This window comes from Carcharodon carcharias, chromosome 1 (genome assembly GCF_017639515.1).
Source record: "Carcharodon carcharias isolate sCarCar2 chromosome 1, sCarCar2.pri, whole genome shotgun sequence".
In the NCBI taxonomy this organism is placed as follows: Eukaryota; Metazoa; Chordata; class Chondrichthyes; order Lamniformes; family Lamnidae; genus Carcharodon; species Carcharodon carcharias.
In genome coordinates this window covers 196,775,861-196,796,853 of record NC_054467.1, presented here as the reverse complement: position 1 = coordinate 196,796,853, position 20,993 = coordinate 196,775,861, and the positions used below count along the sequence as shown (strand labels likewise).

At 43.1% G+C, this 20,993-nt stretch overlaps 1 protein-coding gene across 10 annotated transcripts in view; it reads right to left on the bottom strand.

The window, feature by feature from the left end:
• Positions 1 to 20,993, bottom strand: part of LOC121285080 (probable E3 ubiquitin-protein ligase HERC1) — a 436,191-nt gene that overhangs the window by 157,969 nt on the left and 257,229 nt on the right. For 9 of the 10 annotated variants that reach the window (XM_041201223.1, XM_041201218.1, XM_041201210.1 and 6 more), the window contains 5 exons: positions 20,712 to 20,944; positions 18,327 to 18,592; positions 10,979 to 11,034; positions 2,943 to 3,131; positions 1,475 to 1,646 (listed from right to left, as the gene is read on the bottom strand). In XM_041201223.1, coding sequence (XP_041057157.1) covers positions 1,475 to 1,646; positions 2,943 to 3,131; positions 10,979 to 11,034; positions 18,327 to 18,592; positions 20,712 to 20,944 — 916 coding nt within the window. The remainder of the gene's footprint in view (positions 1 to 1,474; positions 1,647 to 2,942; positions 3,132 to 10,978; positions 11,035 to 18,326; positions 18,593 to 20,711; positions 20,945 to 20,993) is intronic. The other variant, XM_041201232.1, reaches the window with a different exon arrangement.

The following is a 20,993-nucleotide window of genomic DNA, read 5'->3' as shown; positions in this document are numbered from 1 at the left end:
TCTCTCGATCCAGGCCCCCCACATCCTGATCCCAGACTTTACTGGGCTTCTTAGTGTGGTGGGACTGCCTGTAGTCCTAGCAGTGGCCACCACTTCTGGTGTCGCTACTCTGATTATAAAGCACCAGCTACCTGATTGGCCAGCTTTCTATGGTGGGACTTCCTAACTAGGAAGGGGCGGAAGTCCCGACTTAAAGCAATTAACCCTGCTCCCATTTTAACTTAACTACGGGGCAAATGTGAGGATCCTGGCTTGGTTCCCCTCCAACCTTTTAGCCAGGGCGAGGACCATGGCACCCTGAAAAATCCAGCTCAATGTTAATGGACTAATTCCCTAGAGGCCTGGACAAATGATCTGAAGACATCCACCACAACAGCTGTGGAGATTTAAATTCAATTAGTACATTAATTAATTAATTAATCCATGTGGAATAAAATGCTTGACTCATAAATGAAAATACTGGGTTGTTGTAAAAGCCCATCTGCTTCACTCATGTCCTTCAGAGAAAGGTACCTGCTGTTCTTACCTGGTCTAGTCTACATGTGACTTCAGACCCACAACAACGTGTTGACCTAACTGTCCTCTGGAATGGCTAAGCAAGCCACTCAGTTGTATCAAAATGCTACAGAAAAGTCAAATAAGAATAAAACCTGACAGACTACCTGGCATCGAGCTAGGCACCGAAAGAATAAAGGCACGCCCTGCTTAATCAAGCCTGCAAAGTCTTGTTCCAAAATTGGAAACGTTGTCCCAGAGATTCATAATAGCCCGACAGAGATTCATAAGAGCCACCTTACAGCCAATGCCCCAGGCTCCCCATTACCATTCCAGTGTATGTTCTGTCCTGCCAGCTGGACAGACCCACCAGAGGTGGCTCTACTATGGTATGCTGTCGGCAGAGAGTGGCCCTAGGAGTAATCAACAATGACTGAGACCCCATTAAGTTGTATGGCATCAGGTCAAACATCAGCTAGGAAATCTGCAAATCATCACCTACTGCCCTCTATCAGGTGATGACTCAGTACTGCTCCATGTTGAACATCGCTTGGAAGAAGTACTAAGAATAGCAAGGGCATAGAATGTACTCTGAGGTGGGGAACTTTAATGTCCATCCCTAAGAGTGCCTCCGCAATACCACTACTGACTGAGCTGGCCATGTTCTGAATGACATAGCTGCCAGACTGGGCCTGCAACAAGTGGTCAGAGAACCAACAAGAGGTAAAAAACTTACTTGACCTCATCCTCACACATCTACCTGTTGCAGATGCCTCTCTCCATGACTGTGTCATGAAAGGTAGATGGCAGGAATGACCACCACACAATCCTTGTGGAGACGAAGTCCCATGTTCACACAAAGCTGGCCCTCCATCATGTTGTTTAATTGATTCACTGATTAAAGGCCAATGTTTTTAAGGCAAAGATTATTTTCAACAATCAGTGTTACTGAGAAATTACAATCCAATTTCTGACATACCTTACAGAGATCAATGATAAAGCTTTCATAACCATGGTATGTGCTAAAAGAATTTGCATAGCCATTGTAATACGCTGAAGAGCAAACACTCTTTCCTGGGTATCTCGGAGAGACGCAGCTTGTTCACCCAAAGTCAGTCTGGAGCTTGTTTTCTCATCAATCTTATTTAAACCTAACAAAGGAAAAGTGTTACAAACATCTACAGATCTTATTTCATGACAAAACATAGTCAAGAAGAATAAACACAAACTGAAATCAGAGCCAACTTTCCTGCAAAATAGATGAAAGCTAAACCTTATTCAGTTTCCTGCATTCTCTTCTCATAAAGTCAGTAAAATTCTATTCATTGCTGAGAAAGTTTCACACAGTTGTCATAGCCAGTTCAGGACAATATTGGCAGTGGCTTGGGAACACACTGGGCAGAATTGTGCCCTTGGTGGGCATGCGGGCCCCACAGGCTCGGCGGCAGGCGGACAGCCGACCCCCACCACCGAAACGGGGCCTGCCAACATTTTGAGTGGGCCGGCCAATTAAGACCCTCACAGTGGCCTGCCCGACAGGACGGGCTATGCAGGGGGGGCAGGAAATCCCCAGCTGTCAAAGTGCGCTCTTTCATGCATGCGTTCGAAAGAGCGCACTGTTCCCTGAGACCAAGTGCTGTCTCAGGGAGATTACTGACAGGTAAAAAACCACCAAAAACAGAAAAATATTAAAATTATTAACATGTCCCCCTCATGTGACATTGTCATACGAGATGGGACATGTTAATAAGAAATACATTAACTTTATGAAACTTTTAAAAAAATGGACATGAAACCTCATCCCGCCAGTGGATGAGGTTTCATGTATTATCAGGAGCCCATTGGGGCTTCTGGCCTGCCCGCCAACTGATTTCGCTGTCCGCCCATAAGGTGTCGGGGGTTCCTCCCGGTGTCATTTTCCAGTCGGCGAGCAGGCCCCGCCCCCAAATCGCTGATGGGAAAATCCCGGCCATTGTTCACTCTGTGTAGTTTAGGGGATCCGGGAAGGGAAGGGACCAGACGGAATCTAGCATACTAAATAACACTTATTGCTTCCTTGGTCAATTTCAGAACATCAACAGTCAAAATAATTAACATTTTATGAGATTATGCAATAAATATTATTTTTTAAATAAGGTAGCAGGTAAATTATTGTTTTTCTATGGCGTGGCCTTGATATGCACCACATCTCATTAAGAAAGCATGCAAGAGACTTCCTGACTGCTCCATGCTTGTAACTAATAGCAAGTGCACCTAAGTGACTTGAGGCACTCATAGCAGTTTTCCACATCTCTCCATGGCCTTTATTTAGTGCCCTTGATCCTCAAATGAATTGATAAATGCATGATATTTTACCATTTTATAGGGAGTTACATTGAAACTGATACCATGGTACCATCATGCACTTATCACTGCTAAAATAGATGTGAAAACATGGATACGGTTACCTTTCTTTAAAAGCAAGTCCTGTGTATTATCATTGGCAACTGATGCTCCAAGAGGATCCTGTTCTGGAAATTGGACAGGATCTGGAATCAATTTGCTGTCATTCAACCCAAGCGGCCCAGCTAATGAAGCAAAGTCTTCCTGTCCTGTAAGCCGCTCATTTCCTTCAGAATCTAACATGTCCCAGTCTTCTGTGAAACAACAATGTATTAATAGTGAAGCTTTATACATCAACATGTTGTATAAAATATAAAAGCTAGTGTTTCACTTAAGAATCAATAAGATGTACATTAATGACAGTACATTTGGATTTCCATCAAAGCATGATTGAAATTTTATTTCCACTGCATCCATGAAACAGATCAGCCATACATGATATTTAATCCTCAAATTTGTTTTTGTAAATCATGTTTTCAATCTGACTTTAAAACTTATTAGTCAACAAATTTATGGAAATATCAACAACACAAACATACTGGAGAACCTGGGAGAAGGGTCTCATTAAGATCTCATTCTATATGATCACATAATAATATTGAGATTTTAATGATACTTTTAATGTAGACTCATCCTCATTTCTTTTATACCCCTTAAAAAAGCATTGTTATTCTTTTCAAAATATTACTTAGCTCTACAAACCACCATATACTAAAATAACCAACCAAGAATATGAAAAAGCATAGGAATAGCAAGGTAACTTATTGTTTTAGCTAATCATATTGCTTTCAACTCAAATTTTAATTTAACTTAAAAAAGGATATCACTCAATAGAAAAGTATATTAAAACCAAAACTTAATTTTGTCCAAGAATCTCAGTACTAAGAATAAAGACCAGTTTACAGTAGTTAATACTGATACTGCAATTTTGAAATATAGATAAAAAGAATGGTTAGGGGGAATCAATGGATACAGTATATTTGGATTCCCAAAAGCAATTCAATAAGATGCCACTGCACAAGATAAGAGCTCATGGTGTTTGTGAGCATGGAAAGAGTGTTAGCAATGGAAAGAGGATTGGCTAACAAACAGGAAATAGAGAGTCATGATAAATGGGTCATTTTCAGGTTGGCAAACAGTAACTAGTGGAGTGCCACAAGGATCAGTGCTGGGACCTCAATTATTTACAATCTGTATTAATGACTTGGTTGAAGGGACAGAGTGTATTGTAACCAAATTTACTGATGATACAAAGATAGGTAGGGAAGCAAGTTGTGAGGAGGACACAAAGAGTCATCAAAGGGATATAGATAGGTTAGAAGTGTGGGCAAACATTTGGCAAATGGATTATAATGTGGGAAAAGCTGAGGTTGTCACATATGGAAGGGGAGCAGGTGATTGTTCGTTGTGAGCTGGCAATACTCATCTTTCAACCAACATCACTATAAAGCAGATTATCTGATCATTATTTAATCGATTTTGGGACCTTGGTGTGCCCATATTGAATGCTGCATTTCCCAACATAGCAAGAGTGAATACATTTCAATTAGCTTGGATAGAGGATTAGCTAACCAACAGAAAGCAGAGAGTCGGGATAAATGGGTCTTTTTCTGGATGGCAAGCTGTAACTAGTGGGGTGCTACAGGGTTCGGTCCTTGGGCCCCAACTATTTACAATCTATATTAATGACTTGGATTCAGGGGTAGAAGGTACTATAGCTAAATTTGCAGATGACACCAAAATAGGTGGGAAAGTAAGTTGCAAGGAAAAAATAAGAAATTTACAAATGGATATGGACAGGTTAGGTGAATGGGCCAAAATTTGGCAGATGGTATTTAATGTGAATAAGTGTGAGGTTATCCATCTTGGTCGGAAGAATAAAAAGGCCACTTATTATTTAAATGGAGAGAAACTTCAGAATGCTTCAGTGCAGAGGGATCTGGGTGTCCTCGTGCATGAATCGCTGAAAGCTAGTATGCAGGTATAGCAGGTTATCAGGAAGGCAAATGGCATTTATTGCTAAAGGAATAAAGCATAAAAATAGGGAAGTATTGTTGCAACTGTACAAGGCATTGGTGAGACCGCACCTGGAGTACTGTGCACAGTTTTGGTCCCCTTACTTGAGGAAGGATGTAGTTGCATTGGAGGCGGTTCAGAGGAGGTTCACTAGATTGATTCCAGAGATGCAGGGATTGTCTTAAGAGGAGAGATTGAGCAGTTTAGGCCTATACTCACTAGAGTTCAGAAGGATGAGAGGAGATCTAATTGAGGTATATAAGATGCTAAAGGGGATAGACAAAGTGGACGTGGAGCGGATGTTTCCCCTTGTGGGGCATTCTAGAAGGAGAGGCCATAGTTTTAGGCTAAGGGGTGGTAGATTTAAATCAGAGACGAGGAGGAATTACTTTTCTCAAAGAGTCATGAATCGGTGGAATTCACTACCTCAGAGTACAGTGGATGCCAGGACGGTGAATAAATTTAAGGAGATGGACAGATTCTTAATTAGTAATGGGTTGAAAGATTATGGGGAGAGGGCAGGAAATTGGAGTTGAGACCAAAATGAGATCAGCCATGATCGTAATGAATGGCAGGGCAGGCTCAAGGGGCTGAATTGCCTACTCCTGCTCCTAGTTCTTATGTTCTTAATAGACTCACATAACACTGAAGCCCATGGAATTCAAGTGGCAAAGTCTGTGTGCATACAAAATTGGCTAAGGGACAGAAAACAGAGATTAATGGTGAATGATTGTTTTTTAAACTTCAGGATGGAATGCAGTGGTGTTCCCAGGTCAGTGTTGGGACCCCTGCTCTTTTTGAGATATATGTTATCTGGACATGGGGACACAGAGTTTTTCAAAATTTATAGATGATACAAAACTCTGGCAAAAACAAAAAATGCTGGAAAAACTCAGCATGTCTGACAGCATCTGTGGAGAGAAAGACAGTTAACATTTCGACTCGAGAGAGAGAAAGAGGGCCACACAGAGAGAGAGAGGCGCCAGAGAGAGAGACAGGCCAGAGAGGGGGCACCAGAGAGAGAGAGAGGAGCACCAGAGAGAGAGAGAGAGATGGGGGTGAGAGAGAGAGCACTAGAGAGAAGGGTGGAGCCAGAGAGAGAGAGGGAGGGGGCCAGAGAGAACCTTAACTCTATCTTTCTCTCCACAGATGCTGTCAGACCTGCTGAGTTTTTCCAGCATTTTTTGTTTTTGTTTCAGATGTCCAGCATCCACAGTATTTTGCATTTATATTCAAAACTCTGAAACGTAGTAAATATACAGAATGATAATAATAGACTTGGGAGGTCATAGACTAGTGAAATCTGCCAATATATGGAAGATGACATTTAATCCAGAGAAATATGAAGTGATTCATTTTGGTAATAAGATCAAAAAGAGTACAATTTTAAAGGAGATGGAATAACAAAAGGCCCAGGGTGTACATACATAAATCTCTGAAGGTGATAGGGCAAGTTGAGGGGCTGATCAAAAAGAACACAGAGTCCTCAGCTTTAAAATAGACAGTCCAAAAGCAAGAATTTTATGACAAACCCTTGTAAAACCCTGGCTGTTCCTCAGCTGGAGTATTGTGGCCAATTATGGGCACAGCATTTTAGGAAGAATGTCAAGGCCTTTCAGAGGGTGTGGGTAGATTTACTAGAATAGTAGCAGACCAGAAAAACTTTGTTTCGTGGACAGACTAGAGAAACTGGGCTTTTTAAAATTTATTCAAGGGATGTGGGCTTGCATTTATTGCACATCACTAGTTGCCCTTGAGAAGGTGGTGGTGAGCTGCCTTCTTGAACTGCTGCAGTCCATGTGGTGTAGATACACCCACAGTGCTGTTAGGAAGGGAGTTCCAGGATTTTGACCCAGCAACACTGAAGGAACGGCGATACATTTCCAAGTCAGAATGGTGGGAGACTTGGAGGGGAACTTCCAGGTGGCTGCCCTTGTCCTTCTAGATAGCAGTGGTCGTGGGTTTGAAAGGTGCTGTCTCAGGTGCCTTGGTGAATTCCTGCAGTGCATCTTGTAGATAGTACACACTGCTGCTACTGAGTGCAGTGGTGGAGTGAATGATTGTGGATATGGTGCCAATCAAGTGGGCTACTTGTCCTGGATGGTGTCAAGCTTCTTGAGTGTTGTGGGAGCTGCACTCACCCAGGCAACTGGGAAGTATTCCATCATACTCGTGACTTGTGCCTTGTAGATAGCGGACAGGCTTTGGGGAGTCAGGAGGTGGCTTAGTCGTCACACGATTCCTTGCCTCTGATCTGCTCTTCTATAGTCATAGTATTTATATGGCTAGTTCAGTTCAGTTTCTGGTGAATGGTAACCCTCAGGACGTTGATAGTAGGGGATTCAGTGATGGTAATGCCATTGAACATCAAGGTGTGATAGTTAAATTCTCTCTTGTTGGAGATGGTCATTGCCTGGCACTTGTGTGGCACGAATGTTACTTGCCACTTGTCAGCCCAAGCCTGGATATTGTCCAGGTCTTGCTGCATTTGGACATGGACTGCTTCAGTACCTGAGGAGTTGCGAATGGTGCTGAACATTGTGCAGTCATCAGCAAGCATCCCCACTTCTGACCTTATGATGGAAGGAAGGTCATTGATGAAGCAGCTGAAGATGATTGGGCCGAGGACACCACCCTGAGGAACTTCTGCAGTAATGTCGTGGAGCTGAGATGATTGACCTCCAACAACCACAACCATCTTCCTTTGTGCTAGGTATGATTCCAATCAGCGGAGAGTTTTCCCCCTGATTCCCATTGACTCCAGTTTTGCTTGGGCTCCTTAATGTCACACTCGGTCAAATGCAACCTTGATGTCAAGAACAGTCACTCTCACCTCACCTTGGGACTTCAGCTCTTTCGTCCATGTTTTAACCAAGGCTGTAATGAGGTCAGGAACTGAGTGGCCCTGGTGGAACCCAAACTGGGCGTCAGTGAGCAGGTTATTCCTAGGCAAATGCCGCTTGGCAATAACCTTTAGAGCAGAAAAAGTGAAGGGGTGATTTGATAAGAGGTGCTCAAAATCATGAAGAGAGTTTTGATAGAGTAAATAAGGAGATACTGTTTCCAAAGACAGAAAGCTCAGTAACCAGAGAACACAGGTTTGAAGTAATTCGTGCAATTTATGAAGTGACTTGTTATGACAATGGAATGCACTGCCTGAAAGGGTGGTGAAAACAGAATCAATATTAATTTCCAAAAGGAAACTGGATAAATACTTGAAGTGGCACATTTGCAGGGCTATGGAAAAACAACAGAGGGATAATTGGATAGCTTAATCAACATCACAAAAACAGGTTATCTGGTCACTATCACGTGGCTCTTTGTGGGAAAATGTTGTGCACAAATTGGATGTCTGCCGTTTTTGCTTAGATACCACAGTGAATACACTTCAAAATTACTTCATTGGCTGTTAGGCGCTTTGGGACAATCTTTGGTCACGGAAGACGCTATATAAATGCAAGACTTTTTTAGCTCTTTCAAATAACCAGTACAGACATGATGAGCCAAAAGGCCTACTCCTGTGCTGTACTGTCTATGATTCAGAAAACCAAACTGACTGTAAAGGATTTGGGATATTCTGAACTTGGGAAAGGCTCTCCTTTTTCTTTAACTGCACTAACACGTCACCCAGATTGGTCAGTGATAAAATTAAGGAGGTTTCCGTGAAAATCAAGGATGCAAGTTGTTTTATTGATACTAAGAAGCAGTAGTGGGAGAAAATGTCATAGAAAGTTTCATTAGTTTCATATGTAGCTTTATTCCTAGTATATATAGACGGGTGTCTCTGTAACTGGAAGAAAGTGCATCTTTGACTGAATCAGCTCTTCCCCTTTGGGCTGAGGAAGGGGGAGGGAAAGAAGGAAAGATCACCAGATCATCTGCATCAGTTCAAAAGGATGAGCTCAATAAAGTTCAGGGAATATTAAGTACATATAGATTTTATTCTATCCAATATTAGATGCCTAATGCTATTATTCAATATCCAAGCATTCTAAGCATAAACTAAAATCATTTAATACCTGACATAATTGCCTTTGTAACCTGTTATTCTGTTAGTAAACCCTATCTATTAAATTATTTGCCTACACAATGTACAACATTTAACTGTTGGTAATTATGATCATAAATAATTGTTAGTTCATGACTTTATTGTTTCAGTTACTCTTTGGTGATTTGGAGAAAAGGATTAATTCATTCACTCAATAACTTCTACACATTCTAACGTGAGGTTTACAGTGCAATAGCCAACATAATCCAAAGCAATGGGTGTAAGATAGTTTGGAGAGCTAATATTAGGCATCATTTTCTCCAAGGTACAGACCGAACAGTAAATTTTAGGAGGTTCCTTGCTCAAGGCTTCAGGTAAAGGAGATAAATGTGTGTTAAGGCATCAATGTCAATATTATTAGAGTTTTGCTTGGATTGGCAAAGTATTGGAACGGCAAACCCCAGAGGTCATTGCTAGGATGGTATTTATCCTTGGTGTAAAGTACATACAAGATTTGAACTTGAGTTTGAAGAACACTGGGGGCAGGGAATGTATTTTAATAAGAAGCCAAATGGAGTGAGGTATGACGCGCATGACCAACTTGAATCTATACATTTCTTAACCAGCAGTTTAGGTTGAAATAACCCTCGCAATCTTAAAAGTTACTCACAAAACACATTGGGAGGTTTGGCAGTCAGTGAGGAGTGTTTCAGGATAACAACAGATTACATCAGATTGGGCAAATAAGTGGAAAGTACAATTTAATGTAGGCAAGTATAAAATCTTTTGGGGGAGTGGTGAAAACAAGGAATGGAAGCATACACTAAGTAGAAATATGTTAAAAGGTGTTGATGTATCAAAATACCTGGAGGGTTAAAACCTAATTGTCTATTTGCACCTGCACTCTCAGCCAAGTCATAAGAAAAAGGCCAACAAAATTTGGGTTTTGTACAAATGGGGCATAAAGTACAAATAAAGAAATAAAGAAATGATGAATTTACACAAAACATTGCTTAGGACACAGTATATAGTTTTCAGTACCCATTACATTAAGGTTATTAGATCCAAAGAAAGATATAATCACCAAGATTATGTCAGGGATGGGAAACTATAGTTATGACAAAGGCCTGTAGATACTGGAACAAATTCCACTGGAACAGAAGGCCAAGGAGATTTGTGAAATTTATGAAGTATTTTGATAGAGTGAATAGGGTAAGGCTCCTCTTATTTGGAGAGTCAGTGACAATGGGCTGAATTATACTGGACTCCCTGAACCCCAGCTAAAAGGTAGGGGGAGCCCGTTAAGAGGAGCACTAGCTTCCTCCAATTTAATGGCCAAATCAGAGGCCAGCAGCTCACTTGCACTTCTGGTACATGGCACTGGATCATTTGGGTATGTTTGGGGCTTTCATCAGGTGCCAAGCTGGCAGGCCCCAGCGAGGGGGGGGCAAAGAGGCTGCAGTTTGACAGGCAATGGGAGAGGGGAAACTGCAGTGTGGGGGGAGTGGGGTGTAGTAATGTTTTGGGGATGTGGTCTAATAGGCTTGTCTGCCACTAGCTCGTGCAGGGAAACCTGCCGGGCTGGCTGCTTGGTGTGGACTCTCTTGCCATCTGTTAAATTCTGGCAGTGGCAGGATGAAGCCCCTTTGGGCTTCCCCACTTTCGGGCACAGCTGGCTCACTGGCAGGCCCAACAATACCTCCGTGTTGGTATAATTGCGTGGGGGGTGGATGGGTAAAAGGTGGGCAAGACACCAGCTGGGTTTAATGAGCCCCTGTCTTCTAACCCGGTAGGAGAGCGTTAAATCCAGCCCAATGAGTCATTACATGAAACTCAGTAAGAGAATGAGGACAGATGTTAGGATAAATTTATTTACACACAGAGGAATAGTTGAGCCGGGAATAGTTTGACATATGGAATATTGAAGACAGAAATAATTCCATCAGGAAAAAAAGGATAAATATTTGAATCAAAGAATCAGGACTCTAGGGGAAAAAAAAGACATGAGGATTTGTTGAATTGCTCTAGTACAGCGCCAGCACAGGCATGATTGGTTGACAGCTTCCTACTGTGAGAATCCTTTATGGTTCTACATACCTTCAGGTGTATTTTCATGCTTGTTTATTAAATCTGGTGCTAATCCTTTAGTTTTGCTGGGGAAAAAAAAAAGTACGTTCATAAGATTGCTAGGAACTGGGTGACTTTAAACAGATTTTGAGAACATTCAAAAAGCATTTGTTGCACTGAAAAATATTTTCTGTGAATATTACTTAAGTCAAGGCAATTTTACTGAATTGCTACAAAATCTCAAGTGTGATAAATATCTATAGAGTGACTTAACTGCTTTCTTGTTACAATGTTATTTTGTTTTCAAACTGCTGGAGATGTCCTGGGACAGATATTTTGTGGAACTCCTTCTGCATAATAAGATCATAAGACACAGGAGCAGAAAATAGGCCATTTGGCACATCGAGTCTGCTCCGTCATTCAATCATGGCTGATAAGTTTCTCAACCTCATTCTCCCGCCTTCTCCCCGTAACCTTTGATCCCCTTGCCAATCAAGAATCCAACTATCTCGGTCTTAAATACACTCAATGACCTGGCCTCCACAGCCTTCTGTGGCAATGAATTCCATAGATTCACTACTCTCTGGTTAAAGAAGTTTCTCCTCATCTCCGTTCTAAAAGGTCTTCCCTTTACTCTGAGGCTGTGCCCTCGGGTCCTAGTCTCTCCACTAATGGAAACATCTTCCCCATGTCCACTCAATCCAGGCCTTTCAGTATTCTGTAAGTTTCAATCAGATCCCCCCTCACCCTTCTAAACTCCATCGAGTATAGACCCAGAGTCCTCAAACATTCCTCATATGTTAAGCCTTTCATTCCTGGGATCATTCTCGTGAACCTCCTCTGGACCCTCTCCAGGGCCAGCGCATCCTTCCTGAGGTACGGGGCCCAAAATTGCTCACAATATTCTAAATGTGGTCTGACCAGAGCCTTATAAAGCCTCAGTAGCACATCCCTACTTTTATATTCTAGTCCTTTCAAAATAAATGCCAACATTGCATTTGCCTTCCTAACTACCGCATCAACCTCAATCTCATTAAATTCCATTCCAGGAATGGACTGTCAGCCAGAGTCAAAAGATTGTGTTATCAGGCCTCACTCTTATACTTGTATAGGTAAATCTATGGCAATATTGAGGGAGTTTGGTATTGTTGGAAGTGTCCTTGATACTTCTCCAAAGAACAGCAAGGAGTTCTCCTGGTGCCCTTGCAAACATTTGATCCTTAACTAAAACTACCACAGGAAAAGTTCCATTCATCTCACTGCACAATGTGGAAGGTTGCTATGAACAGATAGTTGCTCCAATTGTCTAGATGGCAAACGTGAATGAAGTAAATTGGCTGTGCAGTACTATGGGATATTCTCAGGATGTAAAAGTTGCTAGATAAATGCAAGTTCTTTCTATAGAAAGGTAAATTTATGAATTTGTGCTCTTGGCACAGAGCTTTACATGCTGAATAACTTAATGAGAATTTGTGTACCAGGTTTGGCACCCATTAACTTTAATAGACAAAAAATTGGGTAGGATCCAGCAGCACCGGTTTCCAAATTCTTGATATGTGCTCCTGGTATGTGAAGCTTTGTGTCAACAATGCAACTTATAAAAGCTACCCAAGAATAGCTGGAGAGTGACTATTATTCAACATTCCAATTTTGCTATGTTATACTGAGTGGAGTTTTACAGAATGTATTTGCAAAACTGCTTCTGACTTGGTAAGTGATGGAATAGAGGTACCAAACTTCCCTTAAACACTGGACTCCTACTGCAGAACTGGATATGCAATTTTTTGTTAAGAGAATGCAAATACTAGATTATGATACATGGACACCAATGTTCCCATTAAAATTTAGTTGTGCATGGCCAACTTTTTCAGTGTGTGGTCCCTTTAAATTTTTTTGTGCAGCTGCACATATGCAGTATTTATCACAGAATTAGGCCTTTATGGTATTTTTCAGGCTGCTGTGTGGCCACACAATGGGAACATTGCTAGACACTCACCTTCTCCTGAAGACATTTGCAAAGATTCTCCAGCAGAGATTAGCTGATTGTGTTTAGTGCATTAATCAGCATTCAAAAATGATGGCAATCTTAGCAACTCCTATAGAATGATTAATTCCAATGCTGAAAGTCAAGTCCCAGTAATAACAAAATGACAGTAGTCAAAAAGGATTGGATAAATTACTAATAACTTGTTACCTTCAGCAATGAGGAAAACTAAGTCAGTAAAACTAGTCAGGATTAATTAATAAAAACAAAAAAACTGCGGATGCTGGAAATCCAAAACAAAACGGAATTACCTGGAAAAACTCAGCAGGTCTGGCAGCATCGGTGGAGAAGAAAAGAGTTGACGTTTCGAGTCCTCATGACCCTTCAACAGAACTGGTTCTCATCCAGGCAAGTGGGGAATATTCCATCACACTCCTGACTTGTGCCTTGTAGATGGTGGACAGGTTTTGGGGAGTCAGGAGGTGAGTTACTCGTTGCACAATTCCTAGCCTTTGACCTGCTCTTGTAGCCACAGTATTTATTAGGCTAGTCCAGTTCAGTTACTGGTGAATGGCAACCCCCAGGATGTTGATAGTGGAGGATTCAGTGATGGTAATGCCATTGAACATCAAGGGGCCATGGACTGATTCTTTCTTGTTGGAGATGGTCATTGCCTGGCACTTGTATGGTGCGAATGTTACTTGCCACTTGTCAGCCCAAGCTGACAAGTGGCAAATAACATTTCAAGATTGGAAGATTTCCAATTTCTGGATATGTGATAGGTTTGGGAGTGTGAGGTGGTTGACTTACCCTGGTGAATGGATGAGATCATTGATCCTCTTCCTGCACCGGATGGCTGATCCCCTCAGTACTCTATCGCTGCTGCCACCGTTTCCCAGACTGGATTAGTGACTCTGGTGAACCTCCTGCAGCCAGAGTGGGGGGTGGGGAGGGGAGGTGGGGGGGGGGGGGGTAGAGGACATTGTGGCAGGCCTCAACGGCATCCAAAAGTTGCTCCAATGAGACTGCCGTCATCTTTTCTTTTGGGGCCATCTGCCGACTGGAGCAGTCCTACTCTGTAGACATGAAGTAGGTTGCGCTCTGATGCGCTTTACATATGTCGCCCTGAGTGACAATGTGCTGATGTCACAGCATTGTGGGCAAATCTGAGCCTGCCCGCCAGCAATCTGGCATGTTTACTGTAAATGCACTAAGTATCTCTATTTTGCCTCACAGGGGGCTCCACCAAGCAACCGATGCCCTCAGCCAGCCAATCCCTCTGCCCCATCCGGGTCCTCACCTCCAGCCAAGAGTTCACCTCTTCCATTGAAGAGATGGAAATAAGCAGCCTCAAAGACCATTCACAGTGCTTAGCCACACCCTCCATCAGTGCAGAGACACACACCTCAGTGGGACCTAGATGTAGAGCAGGCTCATGTTCACAGTCTGGTGGTCATTTATTGGACAGGTGTCCACAGATGAAGGAGGCAGGTTCAGCCAAGCTCCTCGGCACTCAGATGACTGCTGGGGAAGACGCATCAGTCAGATGATGAGCCTCTAGATTCAGCCTCCAACTCATTGTGGAGAGTCAACAGAAGGCAGGGGAACATCTCACAAAGCTGTTAGAAGCCCTCAACAGAGTGGCATGCAAGTCAGAGGAGTGCCTGCTATCTGATGAAATGGTGCCCACATGTGCACGTATGGAGGTCTCCGTGGGAAGAATGGCAGACGCCATGATACCCTGGTCCAGCAGATTGTGGAGATGCACGTGGACCTCAACTCCATCATGGCAGCCATGGGTACGTTCCTACAATCGCAACGCGAGGGGGAACAGGGCAAATCGACGTGATACCAGGTGCTCCTTCCACTCAAGGAGTCAGGCCGGGGCCTTTGGGCACCTGAAGGGTGGATGAGCGGCAGCTGGACACCCCTGGGTCATCCACTCAGGAATCTCAGAGGTTGTCCGCTCCCTCCGAATCCCTTTTACTTGTGACCCCCTCAACATGGAAGCTTAGAAAACAGGAGCAGGAGTAGACTGTTCAGCCCATCAAGCTTGCTCTGCCATTAAATATGATCATGGCTGATCCTCTTTCTCAATGCTATACTCCTGCTCTCTCCCCATATCCCTTGACGCCTTTAGAGTTGAGAAATCTATTTCCTTCTTACGTACATTCAGTGGCTTGGCCTCAACAGCCTTCTGTGATAGAGAATTCCACAGGCTCATCATTCTCTGGGTGAAGAAGTTTCTCCTCATCTCAGTCCTAAATGGCCTATCCCATCCTTGTCCTCCATCACTGCAGAGGGAGCAGCTGGCCCACAGGAGGACAGCCAAAGCAAGTCAGGGTCCTCAAGGCCTTGGCTCTCCAGAGCGCACACGTTAAAATCATCAGAGGCAAGAGGATCAAGCACTGCACAGGCTGTCTCCGCCCCTGCTGTGGCTGTCAGGGCAGCACCTAGAAGAAGTGGTAGGCCTAGAAAAGTTAAGAAATCTTGCTCACAAGTGGTTGCATTTGTCAACATATTTTCTCACTTAATAATCTAAAAATATATTCACTTTCACTGAATAATGTGTAGTGTTGTCTTTTAGCTTCAGTTACAGACTTTATGTCTGTTCGCCCTGCATCTGACCCCCGCCTCCACCAGCAATTCAGCTACACACAGCTGGACCAGGAATGAATATGGAGGAAGAAGTATGTGTGGAGTACGGCCTTTCGGAGACTCGTGCAAGCACTCTTCCATGCATGCGGAGTCTTCATCCATCGCACTCATCTCACTGTCCGGACCATTTTCAATGCTGCCTGCTGGGGTTCTTTTTCAGTTGTCCATCTGAGCTGACCTGCATCTCTGCCCACCCACTGATCACACTCCCGTACAGCACCTGTGCCCGTCCTACATGAGGCTCTGCTCACTTTTGATTTGCACAGCATGGTAGTCGTTAAGTTATTAATAGCTCCCCATCCCTTCCCCTCCCCCAGTCACCCATGTCCTTTCCCGCATCACAGTCGACCCCATTGGCATCACCTTTGGCCTCCCCACTGTTACCGTACAACCCGAGCCCTTCTCCTTCACGAATGTCCAGGTGACCGTGCATATTCCCTACCTTCCTGAAAATCCCACCCCCACCAACACCGACCTCCCCAACCTCCTCCGGCACATCCCTAGGACCCATTTCTGCCTCCCTCCTTACAACTTCCACCCCACTTTACACCTTCCTCCTGCCCCTTACACCATCGCTCTCAACTTCACCCCCCAAAACCTTTGCCGGCCCCAACTTCACCCCCTCCTGACACCTTCATCCCCCCTCCCAAACTTACCTCCCCGACACCTTCATCCCCCCTCCCAACCATACCCCCTCCGACACCTTCATTCCCTCCCCAAACCTTACCCCCCGACACCTTCATCCCCCTTCCCAACCTTACCCCCTGACACCTTCATCCCCCTTCCCAACCTTACCCCCCGACACCTTCATCACCCTCCAAACCTTAACCCCCAATATCTTAGTCCACCCCCTCCCAACCTCACCCCTGGTACCTTCAGCTCCTCCAACCTCACACCCCCTCCGACACCTTCGCCCCGCCCCCCCCAAATTCACCCTTCAATACCTTCACCCCCCCAAAACCTCCCTCTCCCCTCCCCCATAACACCTTCACCCCACCCTTCTTCCAAAGTCCCCCACCACCAGTACACCTTCCTCTCCCTCACCACCCCCTACTTCGCTGCTCATCCGTACCTGCCCATGGTGAAGTTCCTGGAAGATGGTGCGAGCCCATGATGAAGACCCTGAAGTTCTGAAGCAGGTCTGAAGCATCAGTGTCAACCATGAAGATCCAAAGCCTCAGTGAAGTCAATGCTGCTGCATGGAAACCTCCCACCTTCCAAAAGCTGCTTCGTGGCTGTCCATGTGCATGAGAATCCACCCACCTTGCAATGCACGTGTTCCTCCTGGGTCCGGTCGCTGTTGGCCTCCCGCATTATCTTCTCCTCAGATGTCCATGATCTGAGCAATCCCTAACGTCAAGTCCCAACTTCTACGTGTCACGCTTGTCCAGGCATGTTCTGGACCGGTGTGGTTTTCTGCCGGCGTAACGATAAATCAGGCATGGCGGGACGATTCCGGTCAGGCCTTACTTTCCATACCATTAGTGGGATGCCTTCAGTGGGATTCACAATCTGCCATGAGGGGCATCATCGGATAATCCACTGTGATTTCACACCAGTGTGAAACCGATTTCTGCCCCTTCCACTGAATTCTTCCCCCTTGCTGCCATTACGCCCACCAAAAATGGGAGCAGAAAATTCTGACTATTTTTGAGGTCCTGCTTGCTAATTTCCTACCTAGCTCCCTAAATTCTGACTGCAGGACCACATCCCTCCTTCTACCCATGTCTTTCGTACCAATGTGGACCAAGACTGCTGGCTATACAGTTCCCCCCCCCCCCACCCCCCTCACAGAGTGCTCTGCAACTGTTCAGTGACATCCTTGAACCTGGCACCAGGGGGCAACACAACATCCTGGATTCAAGTCTGTGGCTTTAGAAACGCCATAACTATTGAATCGTCTATCGCTATTGCTTTTCCAGTCTTTCTTGTACTCCCACGTACAGCTGAGCCATCCATGGTGCCTCAGACTTGACTCTGGCTGCAATAGTTTGAATTGCAGGTTATGGTTCAAGAACTTGCTAGCAGAATTTATATTCACCGAGCAGAGAATAAGAGACCCCTGTTTCTCAGACATTGATCCAATGTTCAAAAGCCGCTAGTCTTTTACACGATTCTAACTACAACAACATTTAAGCCACTGTTGTACTATCATAAAAGCTCTTGTAGCTGTGTTTCAAGATTTTGAATTAGGAAAGTAAGTCCATTAAGAATACTGGTGGGGAAGCTGCATGTACTATTCTCTGTTGTGAGTAGCACTCAGAGAACTCTGATTTAGAACCTTTCTTTTGTATACAGAAAATCATCAATGAGTTAACCATCACTTGTTGAACTAGAGTATTCAGTAAGATGTGAAAAATCTGTGTGACTTTCACTTCTGTAACCTAGAACAATTTCTCCACCAGCAACTGCAGCTAATTTAATGACTCATTTGTCCCTGTTGTAGCCATATTTAAGGGCACACTGCTGTTAAGTCACCTGAGCACAATTTTAAAACATGAAATAGTGTAATAAAGGGTGATAACTTTAGCAATTTAGACAGATCTATCTCTCCATGTTATTTAGAGTTAAATGTTAATTCAATAAATCACTTTCTTCTTTTGACACATTTATGAAAATGCTAGTTTTTGACTTTTCAAAAGATTTAGTCTGATAGTCTTTATTTTGCACCTCGGGTTAAAAACACTGAAAACTCAACAAAAATTAAAAACAAACAAGCTATTAAATGATCCTCACCGACTTAATTTGGCTGGCTTGAGTCTTGGTTTCTCAGCCAGGTATTTTGCACGGCAACTGTTGCACATCAGGTAGTATGGGCTCCCTGTGCCACACTCTCCTCCAAACCAACCATCAACATAGGCTCCATTACTCCGATATCCCATGTGACCTGCACTCTCTCCACAACCAGGATGATGTCTCTTCATGTGATTGTTGAACTGCATTGTACGGGTATCACACAGTTCACAAATAACAATCTCCTCTGCATCCGAGCTATCCTGGCACTGAGCGAATTCACAAAGCAATTGGTAAGCTTATTAAAAAAATGCCAGAAAATCTACAAAATTCTTATTAATACATTCAATGTTAATGAAAATAAAAAAGGTTGCATTTATATAGTGTCTTTCACAACCTCAGGACATCCAATAGCACTTTACAGCCAATGAAGCGCTTTTGAAGTTTAATCACTGTTGTAATGTCAGAATTTGCCAATTTGCATATAGCAAGCTCCCACAACAGCAATTTGATAATGACCTGATAATTTCATGATGTTGATTGAGGGATAAATATTGGCCAGGGCACCAGGGTTAACTCCTCTGATCTTCTTTGAAAGAGTGGTATGGAATCTCTTATGTCCACCTGAGGGTAGACTAGGCCTTGCTTTAATATCTCATCCTAAAGACAGCATCTCCAACAGTGCAGCACCCTCTCAGTACCACACTGGAACGTCAGCCTGGATTATTGTACTCAAGTCCTGGAGTGGGACTTGAACACACAACCTTCTGACTCAGAGGCAAGAGTGCTACCAAACGAGCTACACCTATGGCAGCATTCTGACAAAATATTCATCATCATTTAGGAAGTGTTAAGACTAATAAGTACCAAAGTGATTACAGCAAATTTATTTGGAAATATCACTGCAGTAATCTATTTAAAATACATGGAATGAATATGTTACTCTAATTTTAAATGGTATTTTAATTTTCTCACTAAAAAGGATACAAAAACTAAAAATAAAACAGAATCGGTAGCTTTTGGTGAGAATTTTTGACTCCCATTTTCTTTCCATCTGAGATCTGCAAATCCTGCTGAAGTATCAGTGAAAGTCAATACTTCATAAATGTGGCATTTTTCAGTTAGATAGTATCAGCAGAGATATAAGTGAGGAGGATTGGGCCTTGACAAATCAATATCAGAAAGGACCACTGGATTGCTATCCTGGCTGATATTACTCCACCCATAAGCCCAGCTCAGGGTTTTGTGATCAGTTGCCCCAAATGTTCCTTTTTTTATGGTCAAAGTAGGAATTTAACTTGAGGCTTTCAGGGCTGCATTTTAGTTCCTCCATTAGCCAATGCCTTTAACACCACTAGGCCATCATAGGAGCTCTTGATGGGGTGCTTTAATTTTAGAACTAATATTCTTTGCTCAGTAAATTACATTTCTGAAAAACAGAAGAATGATGTTGGGCTCCAAAGGAAGGGAGAAAGTTGCAAGGTTACTTATTTAGCAGCCATCTTCTTGGTTTGATGTAATTTTGTTGTCTTAGTTGCTCAATCTTCCATGTCTGGGCTTTCAACAGGCTGGTTTCTTGAGAGAAAGTAGGAGTGGCCCAGGAAGACATTCAAATGGAGCATGTTTTTTCTAAATTTGTTCCTCTATCCAATACAAATAGTGGGAGCCAGAAGAAAGGAGAAACAAGGCTAGAAGCAAATAACGATTTTTTTGGTGATACAGACCAAGAAAGGAATAAGGTGAGTTAGATTATGCTGCAAAAAAAGCAAAGTTAAAGTTAATAAATTATGGGATTTACAGGCTAATTCTGCAAGACTAGTGGGAAGCTGCAGAAAGAAGAATCATTGGTTAAAGATAGAATGACAACAATGTAGTCCCTCTTCTCTAAGTATCGCTCTGTGAGCAAATGAGCTTACTCATATATTGAATGAACTCCTTTGCCTGCTGGTGATGGTTACCTGCTGCCTCTTTCATGGAGCTACCTCTGCATCCTCTGCCATCTAGAAGAGCAAGGGGAGCGGATCTTTGTCACACACACTCGTTAATCAATGCTGTTTGCTAAGACATCTGTTTCATCTTGGACGTATCTCAATCAACCTAACATGGTGGAAAATTCAGATCCCGCACCATTCCTAAAGGCTTTGAGTTAACCTACAACATTTCAATTATCCCCTGTGGAGAGTAATCTTGGACAATGGGGGAAAATATAAGGATGAAAGGGTAAGCAGAGGCAAGGTATCTTTTTAATTTAAAATGGCATTTTTTTTCTATATTGCAAATAGACAGTAAGAAAGCCACTCTTGATATGGAACACTGGACACATAAATCAATAATTTAGAAGAAGGGAGAAGGAATTAAACAATATAAAGAAAAGTTTTGTAATTTTACCATGTTAGGCCAATCCATCATCTCAGAAAACCACATGCCCTGTGCTTCATTTTCAGTACCACATTCAGAAGGAAACATATCTTCAACAGAACCTTCAGATAATGGATCCTCAGAAAAACAGAGCTCCAATTCTCCATCCAGATTGCGGTCAGACATAGCATCAGCCTCCTGCCACCCTGCAGTTCCATGTTCCCTTCTTAATGATGGCTGTACAAGCTGAGGAGACCTAGATCCTTTACAGAACAAACGTTTTATACATTTACTCATCAAGAATGTTAAATA